Source organism: Phyllobates terribilis, unplaced genomic scaffold (genome assembly GCF_046119375.1).
Source record: "Phyllobates terribilis strain yellow unplaced genomic scaffold, ASM4611937v1 Scaffold_211__1_contigs__length_3443825, whole genome shotgun sequence".
NCBI classification, from domain to species: Eukaryota; Metazoa; Chordata; class Amphibia; order Anura; family Dendrobatidae; genus Phyllobates; species Phyllobates terribilis.
Genome location: NW_027362971.1, coordinates 2,209,238 through 2,231,191, shown reverse-complemented (window position 1 = coordinate 2,231,191; position 21,954 = coordinate 2,209,238). Strand labels below are relative to the sequence as shown.

At 42.9% G+C, this 21,954-nt stretch overlaps 1 protein-coding gene across 3 annotated transcripts; it reads right to left on the bottom strand.

The window, feature by feature from the left end:
- Window positions 1–852: 852 nt before the first annotated feature.
- LOC141213740 (RNA-binding protein 14-like) lies at window positions 853–17,177 on the bottom strand. Of its 3 annotated transcripts, XM_073665343.1 has the most exons (3): window positions 16,654–17,177; window positions 8,254–9,211; window positions 1,623–3,048 (listed from the first exon to the last, which is right to left on the bottom strand). In XM_073665343.1, the coding sequence occupies exons 1-3, from the start codon at window positions 16,994–16,996 to the stop codon at window positions 2,844–2,846; spliced, it is 1,506 nt and encodes a 501-aa protein (XP_073521444.1). In that variant the 5' UTR covers window positions 16,997–17,177; the 3' UTR covers window positions 1,623–2,843. The 3 variants fall into 3 exon arrangements, with proteins under 3 accessions (XP_073521446.1, XP_073521444.1, XP_073521445.1); XM_073665345.1 differs by lacking the exons at window positions 1,623–3,048; window positions 8,254–9,211 and adding an exon at window positions 853–1,372 and having other exon boundaries at window positions 16,654–17,172; XM_073665344.1 differs by lacking the exon at window positions 8,254–9,211 and having other exon boundaries at window positions 2,867–3,048; window positions 16,654–17,169.
- Between the last annotated feature and the right edge of the window lie 4,777 nt (window positions 17,178–21,954).

The window sequence follows — 21,954 nt, the reverse complement described above, 5'->3', positions numbered from 1 at the left end:
AAAGGGGTTAAATCATACGTGCTAAATCTGGTGTGCAGGGTGGTTATATTTGGCCCACGACACCAGAATCGCCACACCTATGCAGGGCCATTATTCTGTATAGAGGACTATGTGGTGCCCTATACACTGTATACTGGTTGGCCCGTGACTTTGTCCAAGTTTTTCATTTTGTCCCTCTGTGTTTAAGTTTAACATCCCTGCCTAAAATGAAAGCAATTGGCCCCCATTGCAGTTAAGTTATATTAGTTTCCATAACTGTCCTTGGGTCTGACATACAAAATATAGGATGTCAGGGATTAATATCGCTGACAAAACCCCATGTGTCGTGTAAATGATTCCCAAATAATGAATGATTCTACATCTAACTTTGAAAATGCACTCTCTTGAGCCTCAGCCCTAAAGTACATCACTTTTTTTTATTATTACTGTTGATGGTATTATTTGGTGAAAAAGGTAACAATTCCAGTGGTAGCGGTCTTCAAAGATTGTTGCTTGACCCATCAGAATGGGAGGGCGGCTGAGTTATGGCTCCTTGTACTTTAGTCTTCAATCCATTCCTTTACTTAGGGGCTGAGCATTCATAGGAGGGGTGGCCATCTGCTTAATCTGTCTAGGGCACCAAAATACCTTGTCCAGGCCCTGCCTATAACCAATGGGAGTTAAAAACCCTCCATGCCCAGGATCATATTTTGGGCTGTAGATACTTAGGACCTGATTCACACCAAGCTGGAATTCCTATTTCCAGGTACAAAAAACCTTCAGGTCAGTACTTGGTTTTGGTTATATATCTAGCCCATATGCACAGATTCAGTAATTCCATAAAGTAGGTGGTTTTCTTATTATATAATTTTATTAATATAATAAAGATTGATCTCATAATCCAAAAATTGTAATAAAAATAAAACTATTGAACAATTCTCTATATTTTAATGTATGTGAATTTATACTTCTATTGACATGCGTACAATAGCACTCGCTTTTTATTACACAACATACATCTCAGCTAACATTACATGATTTTGATGTTTTTTATATCTGAATTCCTTCAATTCACTTATGTCATGTGATTTTGTAGTGACTACCTATAGATAATGCCTACGTTTTTTTACCCATGATTCACCATATCAGTTACCAGAAGGTCCTGTTATAAAACAGCACACTGTTCCACGCATACTCTTTTCCTAGTGGGTGGAGAAGGGGTACAGAAACTTGGATCAGTGTTTTTGATGATGATTACACAGCTCCAGTCACACAGATATAATGAAAATCCCAGTTCAGCTTCCATGACTGTTTATTTATGGTCTCTTAGCTTATTTGGAAGTATACGATAAACTGTATCATCCCAGGAGGTAGCAGATCATGTGATGCTGTGCTGATAAACAGAGGAAGAAAATCCTGGATGAAATAGAAAATCTAAAGTGAAGCATACAAGGCAAGTACACTTTACAGAACATGCAATACACCAAAGGTAATCAAGTGCCGGAATTTAGGGACCATAAAATGTGTATTTTCTAGACTGCTTCTTAAGTAGTCTGCATGTCACCAGCTTAAACATTAGCAAAGTGGCTGTGATCTGAAGAGAAAAATTGGATGTTAATTTAAGCAAATAATTCTAGAAAAAATAGAAACAAAAACAGGGAAAGTTTAATTGCATTTGTTTAGGAAAAATACAACAAGAGAGCGTCAAATTAAAATATTACCGATAAATGACCAGATAGTCTTGCATTAAAAATACAGTTAGCACTAAAATGATATAAGGATCACAATATGTAGCAATTACATAAAATATATATGATCCTTTGTTGGATGAAGAGAATGGGGCATCAGACTGCGCTGCTCACCTGTCAGAATTATGTACCAGAGGAATCCAAGTCGATGTAATGATGAAATAGACTTTATTTCTACGCGTTTCGTGGTGATCACACCACTTCCTCAGGACATAATTCTGACAGGCGAGCAGCACAGTCTGATGCCCCATTCTCTTTACCCAACAAAGGATCATTGCTTCAAGGTTTGCAGCAGCCGCCAATGCTAAGTACAGTGGTTGTGTCTTACACAACCCTAATAGGTGAATGAATTTGAATTATCTCTCACGAATATTCCTTTTATCTCAGATAAGACCCTATGTGCGCTCAATATTCCTTCTAGTTACCTTATAAAATATATATGCTAAGTTTGTGGCCAACGCAGATAATAAAAATGTGTCTCCTATTGCAGCAGGCAGCCGTTTGGTCTCAAGGGGTCAACAACTTCTTGGTTACATACAAGTTGGCTTTGTCTTGCACCACAAAAGGTGTGTTAAAAAAAAAGAAGTCAAACGTGGATCAAACACTATTTTCTTTTGATCAAAATATTTCATATCACTGGGGAACACTGCATAGTTGTATGCAATTGTTACCTGTTTCATGGTAAACCCTTCCCTCCTTTACACCATGTCAACTAACAGGCACAAGCTTAGAATATATAACTGTGTGAAGTAACATAAAAACACCCAAGCCCCCTAGATCTGACATGTGAAAATAAAGTGAGAGGTTTATTCTCATATAAAAGAAAAAACATTGAGAATTGATCAAGAATTCCTTAATGCCATATCCATACCTAGGTTGTTATGAAACAAAAGGATTTTTGGATTGCAGAAGTTATGTACACAAAGAAAGAAAAAGTCAAAGGGTTGTAACAAAACATGTCAGTGCCCATCAAAACTAATTAGATCACTTGAAACCTGACTGGTGGCAAAAGGCAACAGTGACTTTGTTAGAATATTCCGTACAGTTGAAGGACATTGCTTTAACAGTCACCCTATATTCTAAAAACACTTGTCCAACGTCACACCTGAAATGCTGTTACATATGTCGTGGATAATTGGGTGCTTGTGCCGCTCTTAGATAATCATTGTAAGCTGCATATTGAGGATACTCAGATTGTGTTTCGGCTGTGTGGTGAAAATCCATTTGTGCCTTGGGCGGCGATCGACGGAAGGAATCCTGTGGCTTCTGTGCTAAATGGCGATAATCAGATAGTTCAGAGCAACAGCGGTCAGGAGTGATCCTGCGGTCGAAACAAAGAGTTTTATTTAATACTACAAAAAAAAAAAAACACACACACCGTAAACTACACAAGTAGTAACTAGAAAAGAGGTCTATTAAAAATAAAAATGTGTACACTCCAAGGCCTTGTTTATTATACTTTCAGTATATGGTTAGTATTTTACACAAGTATTTGTAAGCCAAAACCAGGAACGAGTGCAAAATGCAGAAGTGGTGCACGAGTTTCTATTATACTTTTCCTCTGATTGTAAGCCAAAACTAGGAGTGAAACAAATACTGATGTAAAACACTGACCAAATACTGAACATGGCCTAAATATGTTTTCAGCATTGCTCCAGTCGTAATGTTACTACATGTGGCATTGTAACCAGGACAAAGTACAGAATCCAGAGGACTGAAATTACAACCCCTGGCAAAAATTATGAACTCACCGGGCTCGGAGGATGTTCATTCAGTTGTTTAATGTTGTTGAAAAAAAAGCAGATCACAGACATGGCACAAAACTAAAGTCATTTCAAATGGCAACTTTAGGGCTTTAAGAAACACTAAAAGAAATCAAGATTAAAAATGTGGTACTCAGTAAGGGTATTTTTTTTCAGACCAAGCAGAGGGAAAAAATTATGGAAGGTCTATAAAGATCTAAGCAGGCATTGCCTTGAATTAAGTGTGCGACACAGTAAACTTGGGGTCTCCATTGATCAACATTTTCCTGGAGACTGCTGGTGTTTTTATGACTCAGAGTGGAGAGGTTATGTCCTTACACTGCTGCTAATGCTCATTAAAAGCCCTCCTATACCATTGAAGTGTTTTAGCCTTTCGTCGGACACGGCAGTTGACAAACAACTAGTGTTAAGGGGGTTTTTTTTTAGTATAAATATCCGCCTCACATAACCCATTTTATTTAGAAAATAGGTGCAGATTAGTTCCTATATTTTTTGTAAGATGGCAGAGTTCATTTTTTCTACTACAGAGCTCCAAACTCCCAGCATATACAAAGATAATAGTGATGAGCAAACATGCTCGATACTCGAGATTTGGGAGGTTGGGGGTGTTTTCCGAGTATCTTTGGCGTGCTGGAATGTTATGTTAGTCACTGTGTGTGCATGATTTGCGACTGTTTGACAGCTTTAATACATGTGAGAAATGCCGGTTTGTTAGGCATTCCTTACATGTATTAAAGCTGTCAAACAGTCGCAAATCATGCACACACAGTGACTAACATATCATTCCAGCACGAAAGGATTAACAGAACAGGCTAGCTTATCACTAAAAGACAAGACATAATTCTGTCTGCCTGCAGCTACCACTAGGGGGAGCTTACTGCATACTGTTAAAAAAAAAAAAAGTACCGGACAACCCCTTTAATTTATTAAGTTGCCCAATGTATTCAGCATGTGGGCATAAGTATCTCTGTAAATACCTTGTGTTGCAGATCATGCCTGTGAGCGAAGCCATCACTGGCTGCTCACAGGCATCACGTGACCCCCAGCTGCAGCCGGAGCTGACATCCGCTGACGTCACGACAAGTCCAGGCTGCAGTCGAGGGTCCCTCTTCCGCATTCCACTGGTGGCTGCTGGGTTGTGGGAGGGGTTATTCCCCTGCGTCACACCCGGCACCCACCGCGCGCTCTCCCTCTCCCCATTCATTGGGAAAGCGTGTGGTGGATGCTGTGATACTTGTCGTGGATGCAAGGATACTTGTCATGACATCAGCGCGGGGTCACGTGATGCCTGTGAGCGGCGCTATCGGCAGCACAAGGTGTTTACAAATATACTTATTCCCACATGTTGAATACATTGGGCAATTTAAAGAAGTTGTCTGGTATTTTTTTTTTTTTTTTTTTTTTTTTAATGGTGCCTTCAGCAGCTTCATTTTGTCACATTAACGTGTAAGCCAAGCTCACACATCCTCTGCTGCACATAAACTGAAAAGTCCAGTAAACAATTTACTTTAATGGCCCTCATCCATAACTTTAGGCAATCGCTTTAGCCCTGGAAAAGATGTGTAGTTCTGTATTAAACTCAAAAATAAAAGCATGCGGTAAGCGTTAAAACGTTTCATATCGGTGGAGGTTCAGGCAGCCAGAACCGCTCATTTTTCACATAGTGGATATTAAATCTTTAATCTCATCACAAAATGTAAGATAAATATCACCCCACCACCGTCCCATCCACCCTCAATTCAGAACTTTATAGAAAAAAATTTTTCTGGTATTATCCCTAAAGTTAAAGGGGTATTCCAACTTCCAAAGACAGGAATATCTATCTCTATGTGCTGTTCACAGGAGGTGGGGACTCACAAAACAACTTGGCAGGCTGCACTACGCCATTTCTAAATCTCACATAAAAGAGAAAAATTATAGAAAGAGCATAGCACAGCCTGGTTGACTGTTTCCGGAGTTCCCATAGAGGCAGATATTCCCATCTCGGAATTGAATGGATTATTTGTGAATGACCATTTACTGGTTAAATAGTATTAGTAAGTTGGATAAGTCAATTTACCTATAAATGTGAAGGGGATTTGGAGCACTGTATGGCTGTGTGCCCACGTAGCGTTTTTCAAGCGTATATGCTGCGGAATTTCCGCAGCGTAAACGCTTGAAAAACGCATGTATATCCGCACCCCATGGTCCCCAATGGCATTCCGCAATGTCAATGCCCATGCTGAGGATTTTTCCGCAGCGTATATGCTGCAGTCAAAAATCCGCAGCATGTTCATTAATTTTGCGGAAGCGCAGCGGAATCAATGTGCGGATGGTACCCAAGTCTGGATGAGAGGAGACTCTCATCCAGACCTGGGTACCAAAGAACCTGTAAAAAAAAAGAATAAAATAAAGTTTATACTTATCTTCTGATGTTTTCCCTCCGTCGCGCTGTTGTCTGAAGGACCTGCCACGTCATTGAGTCATGTGACCCACCACATGACTCAATGACGTCACCGCAGGTCCTGCACACAACAGCGTGAGCCGCTCAAGACTCCGGACGGGGCAGAGGATGCATCAGAAGGTGAGTATAAAGTTTTTTTGGTTTTTTTAATCATTCTGAACAAGTTGTCAAGCACTTTTCCAAGTGATGCTTGGAGAAGTGCTTGATAACCCGCATGCGGAAATGCATGCAAAGACGCCTCACAAACGCTTCTACCTGGCGGGAAAACCGCATGTAATATCCGCATGCGATTTTCCCGCCAGGGAGAAGCGTAAAAAATATGCTTCAGGTCCGCAACGTGGGCACATAGCCTATCAGAAACATCGAGTTCCTGTGTCCTCCAAAGATATCAAAGAAGTTGTCCAGTACTTTATATTACCCCCCCAATATATCCCCCCGGGGCCCTTAAGGATTTCTGCAAATACCTTAAGGCCCCGTCACACTTAGCGACACTACAGCGATCCCGACAACGATACGACCTGTCAGAGATCGCTGCTGCGTCGCTATGTGATCGCTGGTGAGCTGTCAAACAGGCAGGCTCACCAGCGATCACAGGAGTCAACAATTCAATGTTTTCCACTAGACTGCAGCTAAATGATACTACACGGATTAGATGCTCGAAAATCAAGAAAAAAAAAGTGTAGTAAGCAGAGAAACAATAAAACATACATTTTATTTAGATTTCATTAAAAAGCATACATGAAAGAATAAAATAAGCAATAAAAAAATGGCAAAGTACACAGACACATGAAAGAAATGGTTGGTGAGCCTCTGACAAGGCATCTGTGTTGGGCACATGGTGTGTGAACCACTGCATTTCTTACATTGGTTGAATTTGCTGGTTATCAGGGTGATTTTATGGTTCACAGTGACCACTACTAATACGTATTAGTGTTCTCCTGTATTTACTCAAATAAAAATGTTTGCCAATATTCTTTGAATGGACAATATATACATTTTCACCAGCAGCTCCTTAGCCCAACATTCTATAATACAAATTGGGTTTTGATATTTACATGTATACATTCTATGGGTTATTTTTTTGCTCACCCATCATTTCTTTCATATGTCTGTGTACTTTGACAATTTTTTTATCGCTTATTTTATTCTTTTATGTATGCTTTTTAATGAGACCTAAATAAATTGTATGTGTTTTATTGAGTTACCCTGCTTACTGCACCTTTTTCTTGATTTCCATTATCTATTAAGAATAGTGGGACGAACCACAGCTTTTTAAGTGTTCTTACTGATTAGATGCTAGGTAACAAAGGTTGACAACATTCAACTTCCTAGCTGTGACTGAACAGCACTGAACAGATATACAGTGTACCAACTTTTGAGACTCCTGTCTCGCCACTCTTTGGTCACGTCACCCTCTACCACAATGACTTACTCCCTCCTCTAATAATTAAAAATAGAGCCTAAAACATACCAGCCACACAAAATGTCCCAAAATCCAACAATGCACTGAGCGGTGCATATTACTGCATGGATACTGAAGGAGCTAACCTTACAGATTTATACTACTTTCTGTATAGTAACAATGCACTAAGGAAATAATTACTTTCCTCCCTTTCAAATATCCAGTAGGCAGCTGTCCATAGAGAATGCACTGCAGAGGGACATCGGGTGTGAAAAAAAAAAAAAAAAGAAGAAGAAGGAGATGTTCGGGGAAAGTCTAACTCCTAAAAAGTTAGAAGTAGGGCAACCAGTTTTATGAGGGGATAAGACAACATGGGGGAAAAAAGGGGACTTGCTGTGGTCACTGGAGATGATGGAGGCAGTGTAGGGTAGTGGGGAAGAGGGGTACTGCTCATATTACCAAAGGGAGTTCTAGCCTGACTACATAGCAAGTGATGTGTAAACCCTTTCCCAGTTTTAGGCCACGGCCCCACTATCAATATTTGATCAGTGTTCAGTTAGTATTTTTTCTCAGGAGTGATAGCCAAAACCAGGTAACGAACAATCAGAGAAAAGGTATAATAGAAACAAGTCACCAATTCTGCATTTATCATCCACTCCTGAGAAAAAAATACTGACCAAATACGGATAGTGTGGCCGCGGCCTTAGTGTGAATCCAGCATATAGCATGTCACCGCAGGCTCCTAACTTTTGTAACTGGCTTCTAAACCTAGCATAATTTGGCTTGGGCCAGCCTAATAAAAGAACATAAAAATGCCCATTTCCTGCTAAGGGAAAAAAGAACACATTCCCGATTCACCTCTTCAGGTCTTATGTAATGGTAATTTCAACCCAGTCTAGCTCGCTTGATTTTACTTACCTTTTATAAGCATCCGACGTTTTCTTGAAGCCATCTGAGGTAGCGCTTCGTGGCGGTGAAAGACAGGCGCGCTCATATATGAGCGCATCATTTCTAGTCGGGAGGGATGAATAAGCAGCCTGCGTCCCGGTACCGGAGATTTGGGAGGGGTCATAGGCGGTACCTTGCTGTTGACGATATGCAGTAGCAGGCGCATAGGGAGTAGTGGTGGTAATGGATCCATAAGGGTTGGCTGCAGTCTGGGTTGTGTAGGACGCCGCCATGGCAGGAATCTGTGCAGCGTATCCTGTGGTTAGAGTAGGAACTTGTTGCCGATAAGCTGCAGCTGTCTGGGCATTATATGTAATGGTGTCTGCACCACATGTAGCAGTCTGGCTCTCATATCCCGTCTGATTCACAGCAGCAGCGGTACGAGCAGCATAGGCAGAAGACAACGCCGATGTCTGACTACTATAGGCGGACGACAATGATGGAGTAGTCGGGACCCCATAGGCGGATGACAATGAAGAATAGTCTGTCGCTGGAGTACAATACTTCTGTGCAAGTGCAGTGGAGGTCATTGCTTCCTCATAGTATGCTCTTGTGGGCGACCTCCGCAGGGGACTCCTGTCTCGCGAATAGTACATCAGGGAAGGTGGACGCACTCTGCTGTCGTAAGCATCATATCGCTCAGTATCTCCACCATTACGCTCGTATGGTGATTTCAGGGCACAGGATGCATAAGTCGCTTCGGTTGCTCTCCTGCTGTTATATGGCTCAGAGTGGCTCTGCGGTGCATCTCGGTATTCATGAGACCAACGTGAGCGACCGCTATGAGAGCTACCGTTATCGCCCATAGGCTTATTAGCCTTACTGCACATTTCCAATTTAATCCGTTTGCCTCTTAAATCTCTGACATTCAGGTTTTTGATAGCTTCCCTAGCGTCACTTTCATTTTCCATGTGAACGAACGCATAGTCTGATGAAGTAGCATACAAGGAGAGGAAAAAAAAAAATAAAAATGTTATACATCTTTCAGAATTTATTAAGTACCTACACTGTAATATTTTCAAATGTATGTCATAGGCCGTAGATCAAATGTCATTCAGAGAATGAAATAAAATGCACAATACTAAAGAAAGGATCTATAGTGTACAATCGCCAAGCCCCAAATTAACCAAGTAGTCGGACTGTATAATATCCTCCTACTCAATGTTAAGTGTAATTGTATAATGATATTACAGCATTAGATCTAATTGCTCTGATCATATCTGCATAGCCAGATCTGTCACATCAGATACTGGTGGCAACTCACAGACCCAACAGACATAAAATAGGGGCCACTGGGTTCTACTGTGGTATCAGTCGTGGTGGGGGGGAATATCAGCGCCGTGTACAGAGCTATTTTTTCCATCAGAATGGAGGCATCCAACAGAGCCAGCAATGCACTTTTGTAGAGACCAAGACTGGGTTTACACTACCCAACAGCTAGTTTGGACAGGCCGATCACATTAGATATGTTCCCAGAACAATCTGCAATAGATCGTTCAGTGCGGGTAGGCTCTCAATGTACTCCATAGCACATGTCCTGTTTACGTAGGGTTATGCGCTGCCGAGAATGATTATTTTTTCAGCAAACCAAAAGATTACTTCACCCAACAAATGAGTATTTGCTCGCTCGTTAGGGGATCAGAAGCCTGTTTACACTGCACAATCATCAGGATAGACAAATTGTGTTCCCCAATTCTCTTGTAACTGTAGATTAAAAAGAATTAAAGATGTCCAGTCCAATATTACAAGTCTGCAGTCCCTCTGAGACTGCAGACTTGTGAATACTCACAAGGCACGCACTGCATGCTGTGAGGATGCTCTGGTGCGGCTGTCATGTGACCGCAAGTATGCAATATGCATACTCCCGAATACATTCTGACTAGACTGTTTCATACACTTGCATTGAGCGAGGACTTAATGTAGCCAGGAGTATGCATATCATATACTTGAGGTCACATGACCGCAGTCAGAGAATCCGCACAGTGAGCGCATACAGTGATTGCAGACTTAGACCGGACAACCCCTTAAAGCTTTGCTTACAGGTGTCAAAGACTGACAGATTTGCCATGATTTATTAGGGTCAGGTTTTATTTTTATATTCCTTCATAATAATGGGTCTGTAAGTAGACTGGCAGGTGCATATTCTCAGGAAGCATACACCCGACAGTCTGGATGGATGCATGTATTAAGACATTGTATATTGCTAAGTGAACAAACTAAGTGATTTTCTGACCATCAAAAAGTAAATTAAAGAAATTAATGTGGACAGAGATTTTCCATTTAATACTGCAGGCAGATGTTGGCTGTAAAAAATGCTAAAATCTGCGCGTTTGTCTCAGCTTATATGGCGATTTCAGGACATAGCTTTCATACTCCTGTGACTATAGGCCACAGAACGGCTGTGATGCATCCTGGCATCTGAGAACTATGTGAGCGACTTATGAGAGCTACGGTCACTGCTGATGGTTTATTGGCCAATTTCACATTAATCCGTTCACCTCATATCTCTTCCTGTTTGTTCATCGCGTCCCTAGAGTCAATTTCATTTTGGATGTGAACAAATTGAACAACAAAAAACAACTACTATTGAAGCGGACAGAATTGTATAACATGCTGACTAACTTGTTACCCAGGGATTGTTCCACCTTCACCACAAAAGAAGAAGAGGTCATAAAAATATTTTTCTTAAAGCAAACCGGTCAGCAACAATTTACATAGACAATCAATACCTTTATGACCCTAAAGTGTTCTTCCAGCATTGAGACAACTTTTGAATGTATATGTAAATGAGGCTGCAGGTGCACTGAGGCGTGTCCATGTATTTCCAAAGCCTCAGTTTTCATCGCCTGGTGCCATCCTCCTCTGGATGATTGAGAGGTCGTTAGTTTGGCAGACACACAGATGTGAAAGTACTTCACAGGCACAATGAAAAGACCAAACTTACCATTTCCTGCACATAGACATGATGTAATACATCCTACAACCTGTCAACCAGAAGAGAGCGGCACAAGGCGAGGAATACATAGACCAGCCGAGATGTAGAAGTGCATCATCACACCCCAGTGCACTTGCAGCCTCATTTATACATGCCTACTAATTGTGATTTCTCATAATTGTCTTTTGTTTTAAAGTGCTACATTGTTGTATAAATAGTTTAGGGGCTGTGAGTAAAAGTTGCAGACACGCTGCCTTCATACGGGTTTTCCCTGCTCTGATATTTAGGCTATGTGCCCACGATGCAGAAATGAAGCAGAAAATTTCTGCAGCATTTCTGCATCTCCCTGGCAGAAAAAAACGCATGCAGATTGTGCATGCGTTTTTCCTGCAGAATACATGCGGATCCACATGCAGATTCACATGCGTTTCTGCATGCAGATTGACAAGGCGATAGCATCACTTGGAAAGTGCTTGACAACTAGGTCACACTGTATAAATCCATGCAAACGGCATAGATTTATACAGTGTGAACCGTAAAAATTAAAACAAATAAAGCTATACTCACCCCCGAGGCCCCGGCGTGGCTGCAGCGCTGCTTCCTGTCTGGTTCCTGGATGCCGGCATCTCGCGAGACAGAGCGGTGAAGGGCCTGCGGTCACATGACTGACGTCACCGCAGGTCCTCAAGCGATGCCGGCATTCAGAGACAAGCCGCCGGACAGGTGAATATAAACTTTATTTGTTATTTTATTCTTTTTTTACAGGTACAATGGTACCCAGGTCTGGATGAGAGTCTCCTCTCCTCCAGAACTGGGTACCATCCACACATAGAAGCCGCTTGTAAAAATGTACAGTCGCGGTTTCTATGCGTCTCAATGCAAGTCAATGGCGGGAGTTCCGCTGCGCTTCCGCAAAATTAAATGACATTCTGCGGATTTTTGTACGCAGCATAAACGCTGCGGAAAAATCCGCAGCATGTGCATAGAACATGCGGAATCCCCTTGGGGACCATGGGGTGCGGATTACCTAGCGTTTCACAAGCGTTTCCGCTGCGGAAATTCCGCAGCATAAACGCTTGAAAAACGCTACGTGGGCACACAGCCTTAAGATGTAGCCACAGGATATGGGAACTTCAGCGATAGCACATCACTATGCAATTTTCAGAATTCCCACGGAAGGGAACAGAACGCTGCGCAAGTGCAGAAAACTATCCATTCCCAATGGCTCGAGATAAGGTAACTGCAGATCCCATTTCTGCGACCTGCACCTATGAGGCATTTATAGCATATCCTGTAGACATACCGTGAATATCTGAGATGAGAAAACCACTTAGTGCCACTTCTTTGTGCCATGACCCCCAGCATGACATCTGGCCCAGAGAGATGCAAATGATCAAAAGTCGGCAAGTGCAATTATCAAGGCAATATTGGGGAAGGGGCTGCTAATACAGTGCCACTCTTAATATGAAACTCCAACAATACAAATATGTGTACAGAATATGTAACGCAAAATGCAGGTATTAAAGCTCTTTTCTAGAGATGAGCGAGTTGATTCACATGATCCTGGTTCAGTGGCAATGTGAGTAGTCTTTGACAACTGGACTGGAGACCTGCAACCCAGATCCTATCTGCCAGCATCCCCAGCTCCACTACTGGTTAGCAGGCCTGACAATCAAAGGAGGAGTCATGGATATCAGCAGGTAAGTGGAGGTTCTCAGGGTTCCCACCCAAAGGCCATGGACTAATGACACGTGCGCTGGAGCAAATCGATCTGCTCTACTCTATTTTTTACTCATCCTATTAGGCTGTGTTCAGATAAAAAGGTTTTGTTTGTAAGTGGCCAAAACCTTGCATTTTTCTGGTAGAAACTGCTTCAGGAAAAGTTGCATTTTTGGGGAAGTTTTTTCTTTTTATTTTAAATTTCAGCATTTTAATTTGATGTGTCAAGTTTTAAGCTGATTTCAAGAATATGCCTCAGAGATAATGTCACTTTTTTCCCCAAAGGGCGTTTCTCAATCTTAAAGGGAACCTGTCACCAGAAAAAAATGCTATTAACCTACAGATATGGGGTTAATCTGCAGGTTAATAGCATTATTATGCTGCCCGGCGCCTGCATGCAGCTGAACGCTGCGGGGAGAAAATGAACTTTATTCTCCCCAGAAATGTGCCCATCTCAGGCACGGGGACGGCGCAAGCGCGGCTTTAGGCACCACAGAGCGGCAGCTGAAACTACACCCCCGGCCCTAACACTAGCTCTGCATTAGGCTACGTTCCCACCATCCGAAGCCTGCTGCGGCATAGACGCTGAGGAAGAGCAGTCTACGGCTGCCGCTCATTTTATGCAAATGATCGGTGACCTTTTTTTTTTTCACATGCGGAGTTTCCTCATAGAGGTTAGGTCTATGGGGAAAGCCAGCATGCGGACCCGCAAGAGAAACTGACATGCTGCGGTCTGAAAAGATGCGCCGCATGTCAGTTTCTGCGGGTGTGTCACAGACGCATAGTGGACATGGGATTTCTACAAATCCCATCCACTATGCCGTAACATCTGGCCGCTGCGGGTTTGATGCTGCATAAGTCCGCAGCGTCAAACCCGCAGCGGCTCCAGATTGTGGGCACACAGCCTCAGGGTCAACCGTCAGTCAGAGCTGGGTGTGCGGTTAAAGCAGCTGCTCCGTATACTTAGAGTGTGTGACTGAACCAGAGTCGGCGTCGCCCGCATGACTGAAACAGGAACACTGCCGGGGAGCACAAAGTTAATTTTCTCCCTGCAGCATTGGGCTAAGTGCAGGCGCCGGAAAGCATAATAACACTATTTTTTGGAGACAGACTCCCTTTAAGAAAAAAAATTTATGAACGAAAGTTATTTACCATAGACGCAAAATAGGAAAAAAGTTTTCCAAGCATTTTTGAAGTGTGTCCACATACTCAAAAAAAAGAAAAAACAGCCTAAGGCCATTTTCACTCAGTTTCTGGAGAGGTTCTGCTCCAAAATCCTAAAAAACTGCTTCAAAAATCCTTGGAAAACACTTTCAATTTATTTCTATGGGAAATCCACTTCACTGTTCATGTGAGGGTTTTGGGAGTTTATTAAAGGGGTAGTCTAAAGTCAAAGTAAATTTCGTTCTCAATCCCTATCTATCTAGTGTCATAATATAAACCAATATACCTGCATTAAAAATTCCCTAACTACACTATTTAACAGGGGTCCCTGCCCCCTCCCTGAAACTAAGCAACATCAGTGACACTGGTTTCATGGGCTGGGCTAGTCCCTGTGCACAATGATAGCGCGCTATATAGCCGGCTCATATCACTACTGAAGAGTAGGCAACAGAGCGGTGCCACAATACCTGGTGTGCAGAGACAAGTGACGTCACCAGTGGGGGCATGGCTGGTCTCTGTACACCAGGTATCGTGACACTGCTCTGTTGCCGGCTTGTCACTGCTGATCTGAGCCAGCAGCACAGCGAACAGGAACTATCCCAGCCATTGAAAAGAGTGCCACTGTCACTTATTTTCAGGGCAGGGACAGGGGCTGCAGAACTGACTGCAGCTTCTGATGACGATTCTCAAGCGATGCATGAAATAAGGGGGAAAAAAAAAAGCTAAGGCTATGCGCCCACGATGCAGAAATGCTCCGGAGTTTTCCTGAATGTTTCTGCATCTCCCTGGCAGAAAAAACACATGCGGATTTTACATGCGTTTTTCCTGCCAGGGACAAGCGTAAGTGAAGCGTTTTGATCATGCGATTTCGCATGCGGGTTGTCAAGCACTTTCCAAGCGATTTTAGCATCACTTGGAAAGTGCTTGACAACTTGGTCACAACTATATAAATCCATGCAACCGGCGTGGATTTTATATAGTGTGACCAAGTTACTTAAAAAAAAAAAAAAAAAAAAAAGAATAAAAATGGTAAAAAATAATAAAAAAAATACATTATACTCACCTTCCGATGGCCCCCGGTCTCCCCGATGTCTCGCGGTTGTGTAAAAGGACCTTCCATGACGTCATTTAGTCACGTGACAGGTCACACGAAAACCGACATCAGCAGTCGCATGACTCATCACATGACTAAATGACGTCATGGCAGGTCCTTTTAGACCATCGCGAGCTGCCGGGGAGCCAGGACGCATCGCTATGAAGACCGGCGGCCATCAGAAGGTGAGTATAATGTATATATATTTTTTTTTATTTTTTTTTTTTTTTTTTTTTACAGGTACTATGGTACCCGGGTCTGGATGAGAGTCTCCTCATTGCAAGTCAATAGCGGCGAAAAAGCCACGATTACGCAAAGTAATTGGTAGTGCTGCGTATTTTTCCTCAATGATAATCCGCAGCAGAAGTTTCCGCAGCATGTGCACAGCACATACGGATTATCATTGGGGAACATGGCAGGCCTTCTACCAAGTGTTTTTTTAAGCGTTTCTGCAGCGGAATTGCCGCTGTGGAAATGCTTAAAAAGCGCATAGTGGGCACACAGCCTAACGGTAGGGAATTTTTAATGGATGAGTATTAGACAGTTTAGATTATGGCACTAAATGGATAGGGATTTGAGAAATTTACTTTGGACCACCCATTTAAGCCTCTTTCCTTAGTAGGTCCTGATAAAAGCCTTGTGAAGTGGGGATGCACATTACTTCTCTTAAATAGACCCCTACGGAATACAATTTAAATATATTATATATATATATACACACACACACACATATAACCTCTTCGGGAATAGAAAATTTCTTTAATAAGCGTTTCTCAAAAGGATTTTCTTCTTGAAAAAAAATTTTATATAAAAAAAAAAAAATCTGTATGAACATTGTCTTATTGATGATTGCAAACCTTCACCATTGGACTACTGCTCGCCCTGCACCAGTCGGGAACACTGGTGATCCATCTCACCTTGCAAAGAGAAGTAATGCAAAAAGTGCGAAGATAGACGAGAATGGGGAAATTAATGGCGCAGCTTCCCACATAGCAGTAATGAAAGGCAGAGGCGACTGCGACATCTCGCTATGTGCCCACAGATGTAGCCCGAATTAGATTAACGGCGATAAGGACGCATTACATAACGTTGAAATATGTCCTTATACACAGGATGACATTACACGTATCTCCAGAAACTGTATTAATGGCGATAATTTGATACGGACGCATTACACAACATCGACGCATCCCTACATGTGTTGCAACGACTAAATGACAGACGGATCTGTGATCAAGCAATACCGAAACAACAGGGCTTGTGTGTCCCTCAGCCATCTTCTTCTGGTCACAAGCCACACTAGAAGGGGTTGAATAAATGCAGCACTACAGAAACGCAGGGAGAAGAGGACTACAAACGCGACAGTATTCAGTCAGACAAGCGGGCACTAGCGGCCGCCATCTTAGGTCACCCATGTCAGTTTCCTCACACACGTCTTCCTTCCTCCGGTCGTTATTACCTTTCACCACATCGCACTCCATCACCTTCCCATACTTTTCGAACAAGTTGCGGAGCTCGGAGGCGTCGCAGTCGGTGCCGACATTGCCTATGAATATCTTCCAGGTGTTCTGGGGTCGGGGCTTCGATAGCTCCACCACCAATTTCCTGCCGCGGAACTCGCGGCCGTTCAGCTCTTCAATCGCCTTCTTAGCGCTCTCCAACACCTTCATGTGAACGAAAGCGTATTGATTCATGAGGGCGCAGCTCACCACCATGCCGTACCTCTGGAAGAGCTCAGTCAGCTCCTGCTGCGTGGTCCGGTATTCCACGTTACCGACGAAAATCTTAATGGCGTCCTTCATTTTTGACGTAAGGAGAGAGCAGGTACTCGGCGATCGCTGCTACGGTCCGATGTGGACGCTGCAGGACGACGTCCGCGCATCCGGGAGGCGGTTAGTCCTGGCTGTGTGTTATCGCGATTTGTGCACTACTCTTCCTGTCCCGTGACGACATATTCCCTCACACGTGGGTTGGGAAAAAAAAACACGACTGAAATTTTTCTCGTCAGTCATCGTCCCTCAGCTGCGTCCCTGTAACTGACAGATGGCGGATATCACCTCATGTCATTGCATCCTATTATTGCGTACATATACGGCTGTACTATAGAGAAATGGCAGGTTGTTTCCATGTTATATCAGCTGACTATAGGTGAACTTTTAATTGTATGGGAAATTTAGCTTTACCAGTGTATATATATATATATATATATATATATATATATATATATATATATATTCTTTAATCTTGTTCTCCCAATTTTTTTCCATGATTTTCATAGGTCCAATAATCCATTATGGGGATTACCTTCCCGATCACCCTCCCGAACAGATTTTAGGGTAAAAGGTGCATTGGGGACACACTGAGGAACAACCAGAAAACTCTATTGGGACGTCACCATCTATCGTGTATTCGGATGTTTGTTTTGTACCTAGTTTTTACTGAAAGTATTTACACGTTTGATTCCAGCTGTTCGTTCATCATTTTTTTACCATTGATTTTCCCACTGGACGTTTGTATGATTTATGTGGAAATTTTTTTTTTTTTACAGTCCATCACAGTGACGTCACTCATAACAGGATTCGAGATTTATTTATTTTACTCACTTATATAGCGCCATTAATTCCACAGCGCTGTACAGACATTATCATCGCTGTCCCCATTGGGGCTCACAATCCAGTTTCCCTATCAGTATGTCTTTGGAGTGTGGGAGGAACCCGGAGTACCCAGAGAAATCCACGCAAACACAGGGAGAACATACAAACTCTTTGCAGATGTTGTCCTTGGAGATTCAGGCAGTATTTGGAGCACGCCATATTTCTCATCATCCTAACAAGCATATACCCAGGGTCAGGACAAGGGGTAGGCACCCGCCTAGCGAGTTTCCTCCTGCCTCCCTGAGGAGGGCGTACTTTGGGTAATATAAAAAAGCAACTGACTTTGCTGAATGCCTTCACCTTCCTCCGGCCACAGGCATTCAGCACAGTGACGGCCAGGGCGCGGGCACACAGGGGAGCAGTATCAGTCACTGCCTGCGCCCCGGCCTTTGTTCCCTCCCTGCTCTCAATTTTATTTGCATCTGTCAGATGTGAATACAATTGCAGTGAGCGGTGCCACCCGGAACAGGAGTAGAGGAGTTGTAATTAGCTCCTTGCTCTGCCAGGAACTCCAGCAGAACGCAGACTACTTTCGGCCTGCGCCCTGTTGGAGACCGCGCACACAGGGGACGTCGGATGGCGCAATGCAGTGACGTCATCGCGCCATTCAGCGCACACTGCTGTACATCATAGGAGAAGAGGAGTCAGAGTTGCACTGCACAGGTGCCTGGATTAGGTGAGGTATATGTTTTTTTTATTGGTACTGGCTGTGGATGTATTACAAAAGGGGCTGGTTATGGGGACATACATGGGGCTGACTATGGGGACATACAGGGGGGGCTGGCTGTGGGGATATTACAAGAGGGACTGGCTGTGGGCACATACAGTGGCATGTAAACGTTTGGGCACCCCTGGTCAAAATTACTGTTATTGTGAACAGTTAAGCAAGTTGAAGATGGAATGAACTCTAGATGGCCTAAAGTTAAAGATGACACTTTTCCTTTTGTATTTTAGGCAAAAAATATATATATTTATATTTTCATCTTTTATATTTTAAAAATTACAAAAAGGAAAATGGGCCAATGCTAAAGTTTAGGCAGCCTGCATGGTTAGTACCCAGTAGCACCCCGTTTTCAAAGTATCACAGCTTGTAAACGCTTTTTGTAGCCAGCCATTAGTCTTTCAGTTCTTGTTTGAGGGATTTCGTCCATTCTTCCTTTGGAAAATTCTTCCAGTTCTGTGAGATTTGAGGGTTGTCTTGCATGCACTGCTATTTTGAGGTCTAGCTACAGATTTTCAATGATGTTCAGATCAGGGGACTGTGAGGGCCATTGTAAAACCTTCTGCTTGCGCCTTTTGAGTTAGTCTATTGTGGATGTGTGTTTAGGATAATTTTTTGGGATGAGCGAACGTGCTCTGTGATACTCAGATATCACTCGAGTATCTGGGTGCTCGGATGTGCTCGTTACTTGACGAGAATTGGGCTGTGCTCAATTTCAAATTCGAATCCCTACCCCGCATGTTTGGCACCTGTTACACAGCCAATAAGCATGTAGGGATTGCCTGCAAGTCACTATAATGCCGTAGCTGTCTTGGTAGTGGCATTACTGTGATTGGCTAGTCATATAACATCATCAGGGATTATAAAAGGAGAGTTGCCGCCAGGCTCGGCACACTGATGCCATTGCACAGCTATGTGACAGTTCGTATTAGAGAGTGCTTGTCCTGGCGTGTGTGTGCACAGTATAATGAATCAGTCCTGTAGTGTTGAAGCTGAACCATCATACTAAGGGACACACGACCGACCGTATAACTGGCCGGCACCTCTTCTCACCTGAGCGTGGCAGCATGATGGATTTCTATGCAGCTGTCAAGCTCAGGTCAGAAGAGGTGTCAGCCAACACAAGGTTTACCATGCGATCCTCGGATGAGAAATACAACAGTGTTTTCCTTCCCTAAGAGCCATTGTCAGGGCTAATCCTTTGCTCTGCTGTTTATATCACATACATTCTGCATTTAGTCTAGGGAGAGAGAGTTGCAGGAGCAGGGAGAGTGGCAGAATACGATCTGTAGGCAGGGATTAAGCCTTTGCAATCCCTTGCAGAAATATATAGCTGTGGATTTTTTTGTGTGAAAAAATGTAATATATCGTGATTAGTGTTGAGCGATACCTTCCGATATCAGGAAATATCGTATCGGATTGGATCGGACCGATACTCAAAAAGTATCGGATATCGCCGATTCCGATACCGGAAACCAATGCAAGTCAATGGGACAGAAATATCGGAATGAAAATAAACCCTTTCTTTCCTTGTAGGTTAATTCTACATGAAGTAAAACAACTAAGAATAATGTAGAATGTATTATGCGAAAAGCCGGCAATTCATCAGCGCATACACCGGTACCCGACAATTTACAACAGAAAGAATAGAGCTTCACACATAGATTAGATAGATAGAAACATGTCAGTCACATATATATGAAGTACAGTGACAGTGTTGCTTAATGTACTTGTCATTTAGTGCAAAGGATTTATTTAAAAAAATATTAGTGTTTTCATGCACCGTCTCTTTAAAAAAGCCGGCCGGCAATTCAGCAGCGGTACCCGACAATTTATAACAGACAGAATAGAGCTTCACACATAGATTAGATAGAAACATGTCAGTCACATATATATGAAGTACAGTGACAGTGTTGCTTACTGTACTTGTCATTTAGTGTAAAGGATTTATTTAAAAAAATAATAGTGTTTTAATGCACCGTCTCTTTAAGAAAGCCGGCCGGCAATTCAGCATCTGTACCCGACAATTTAGAATAGAAGGAATAGAGAATCATACATAGATTAGATAGATAGAAACATGTCAGTCACATATATATGAAGTACAGTGACAGTGTTGCTTACTGTACTTGTCATTTAGTGTAAAGGATTTATTTAAAAAAATAATAGTGTTTTAATGCACCGTCTCTTTAAGAAAGCCGGCCGGCAATTCAGCATCTGTACCCGACAATTTAGAATAGAAGGAATAGAGAATCATACATAGATTAGATAGATAGAAACATGTCAGTCACATATATATGAAGTACAGTGACAGTGTTGCTTACTGTACTTGTCATTTAGTGTTAAAATAAAGGATTTATTTTAAAAAAATTGGCGTGGGGTTCCCCTTAATTTTAGTCTCTAGCGGAGGTTAAGCAGACAGCTGGGGCAGATGTTTGAAGCCTGGGAAGGGGGTAATACCCACGGAGCTTCCCAGGCTGCTAATATCAGCCCCCAGCGGAATACTTAGCCTTTACTAGCTATTAAAATGGGGGACCCCCCCCCCCAAAAAATGACGTGGGGCCCCCCTAATTTAATAGCTAGCAAAGGCTAGGCAGACAGCTGGGGGCTGATATTAATAGCCCAGGAAGGGTGCCATGAATATTGGCCCCCTCCCAGGCTAGAAACACCAGCCGTCAGCCGCCCCAGAAATGGCGCATCCATAGGATGCGCCAACTCTGGCACTTAGCCTCGCTCTTCCCACTGCCCTGTAGCGGTGGCAGTTGGGTAATAGGGTTGGGGTTGATGTCAGCTTATAATACCAGCTGACATCAAGCCCAGGTTAGTAATGGAGAGGCGTCTATAAGACACCCCCATTACTAACCCCATAGTCAAAGTTAAAAAAAAACACAAACACCCAGAATAAAGTCCTTTAATTGAAATAAACACACAATTCTTTATTGTTCTAAATTAAACCATACTTACCGTCACGCCCATTCCAGCTGAAACCAATGATCTCCTGCAATAAAAGAAAAATAATAAAGCAACCTCATCCTTACCTTTCCATGGTTCCCACGATGGCTCCAGCTCTGCTACATCGAGATGACAGGCTGGACCGCAGGAGAAAGCTGCCATCCAGTCTGTCATCCCGCAGACACTGAGAAGCGCAGGCATGCTTGCGCTCCTCAGTGTCTCTCTGTGACGGCATCCAGATGAGCCGACAATGAACTCAGCTCACCTCATGCACGTCACTGACAGCGTGGGAAAATTCTCCTGCACTCAGCGCTTCAGCGTGAGAATTTTCCCACGCTGTCAGTGACGTGCATGAGGTGAGCTGAGTTCATTGGACATGAACTCTGCTCATCTGGATGACGTCACAGAGAGACACTGAGGAGCGCAAGCATGCCTG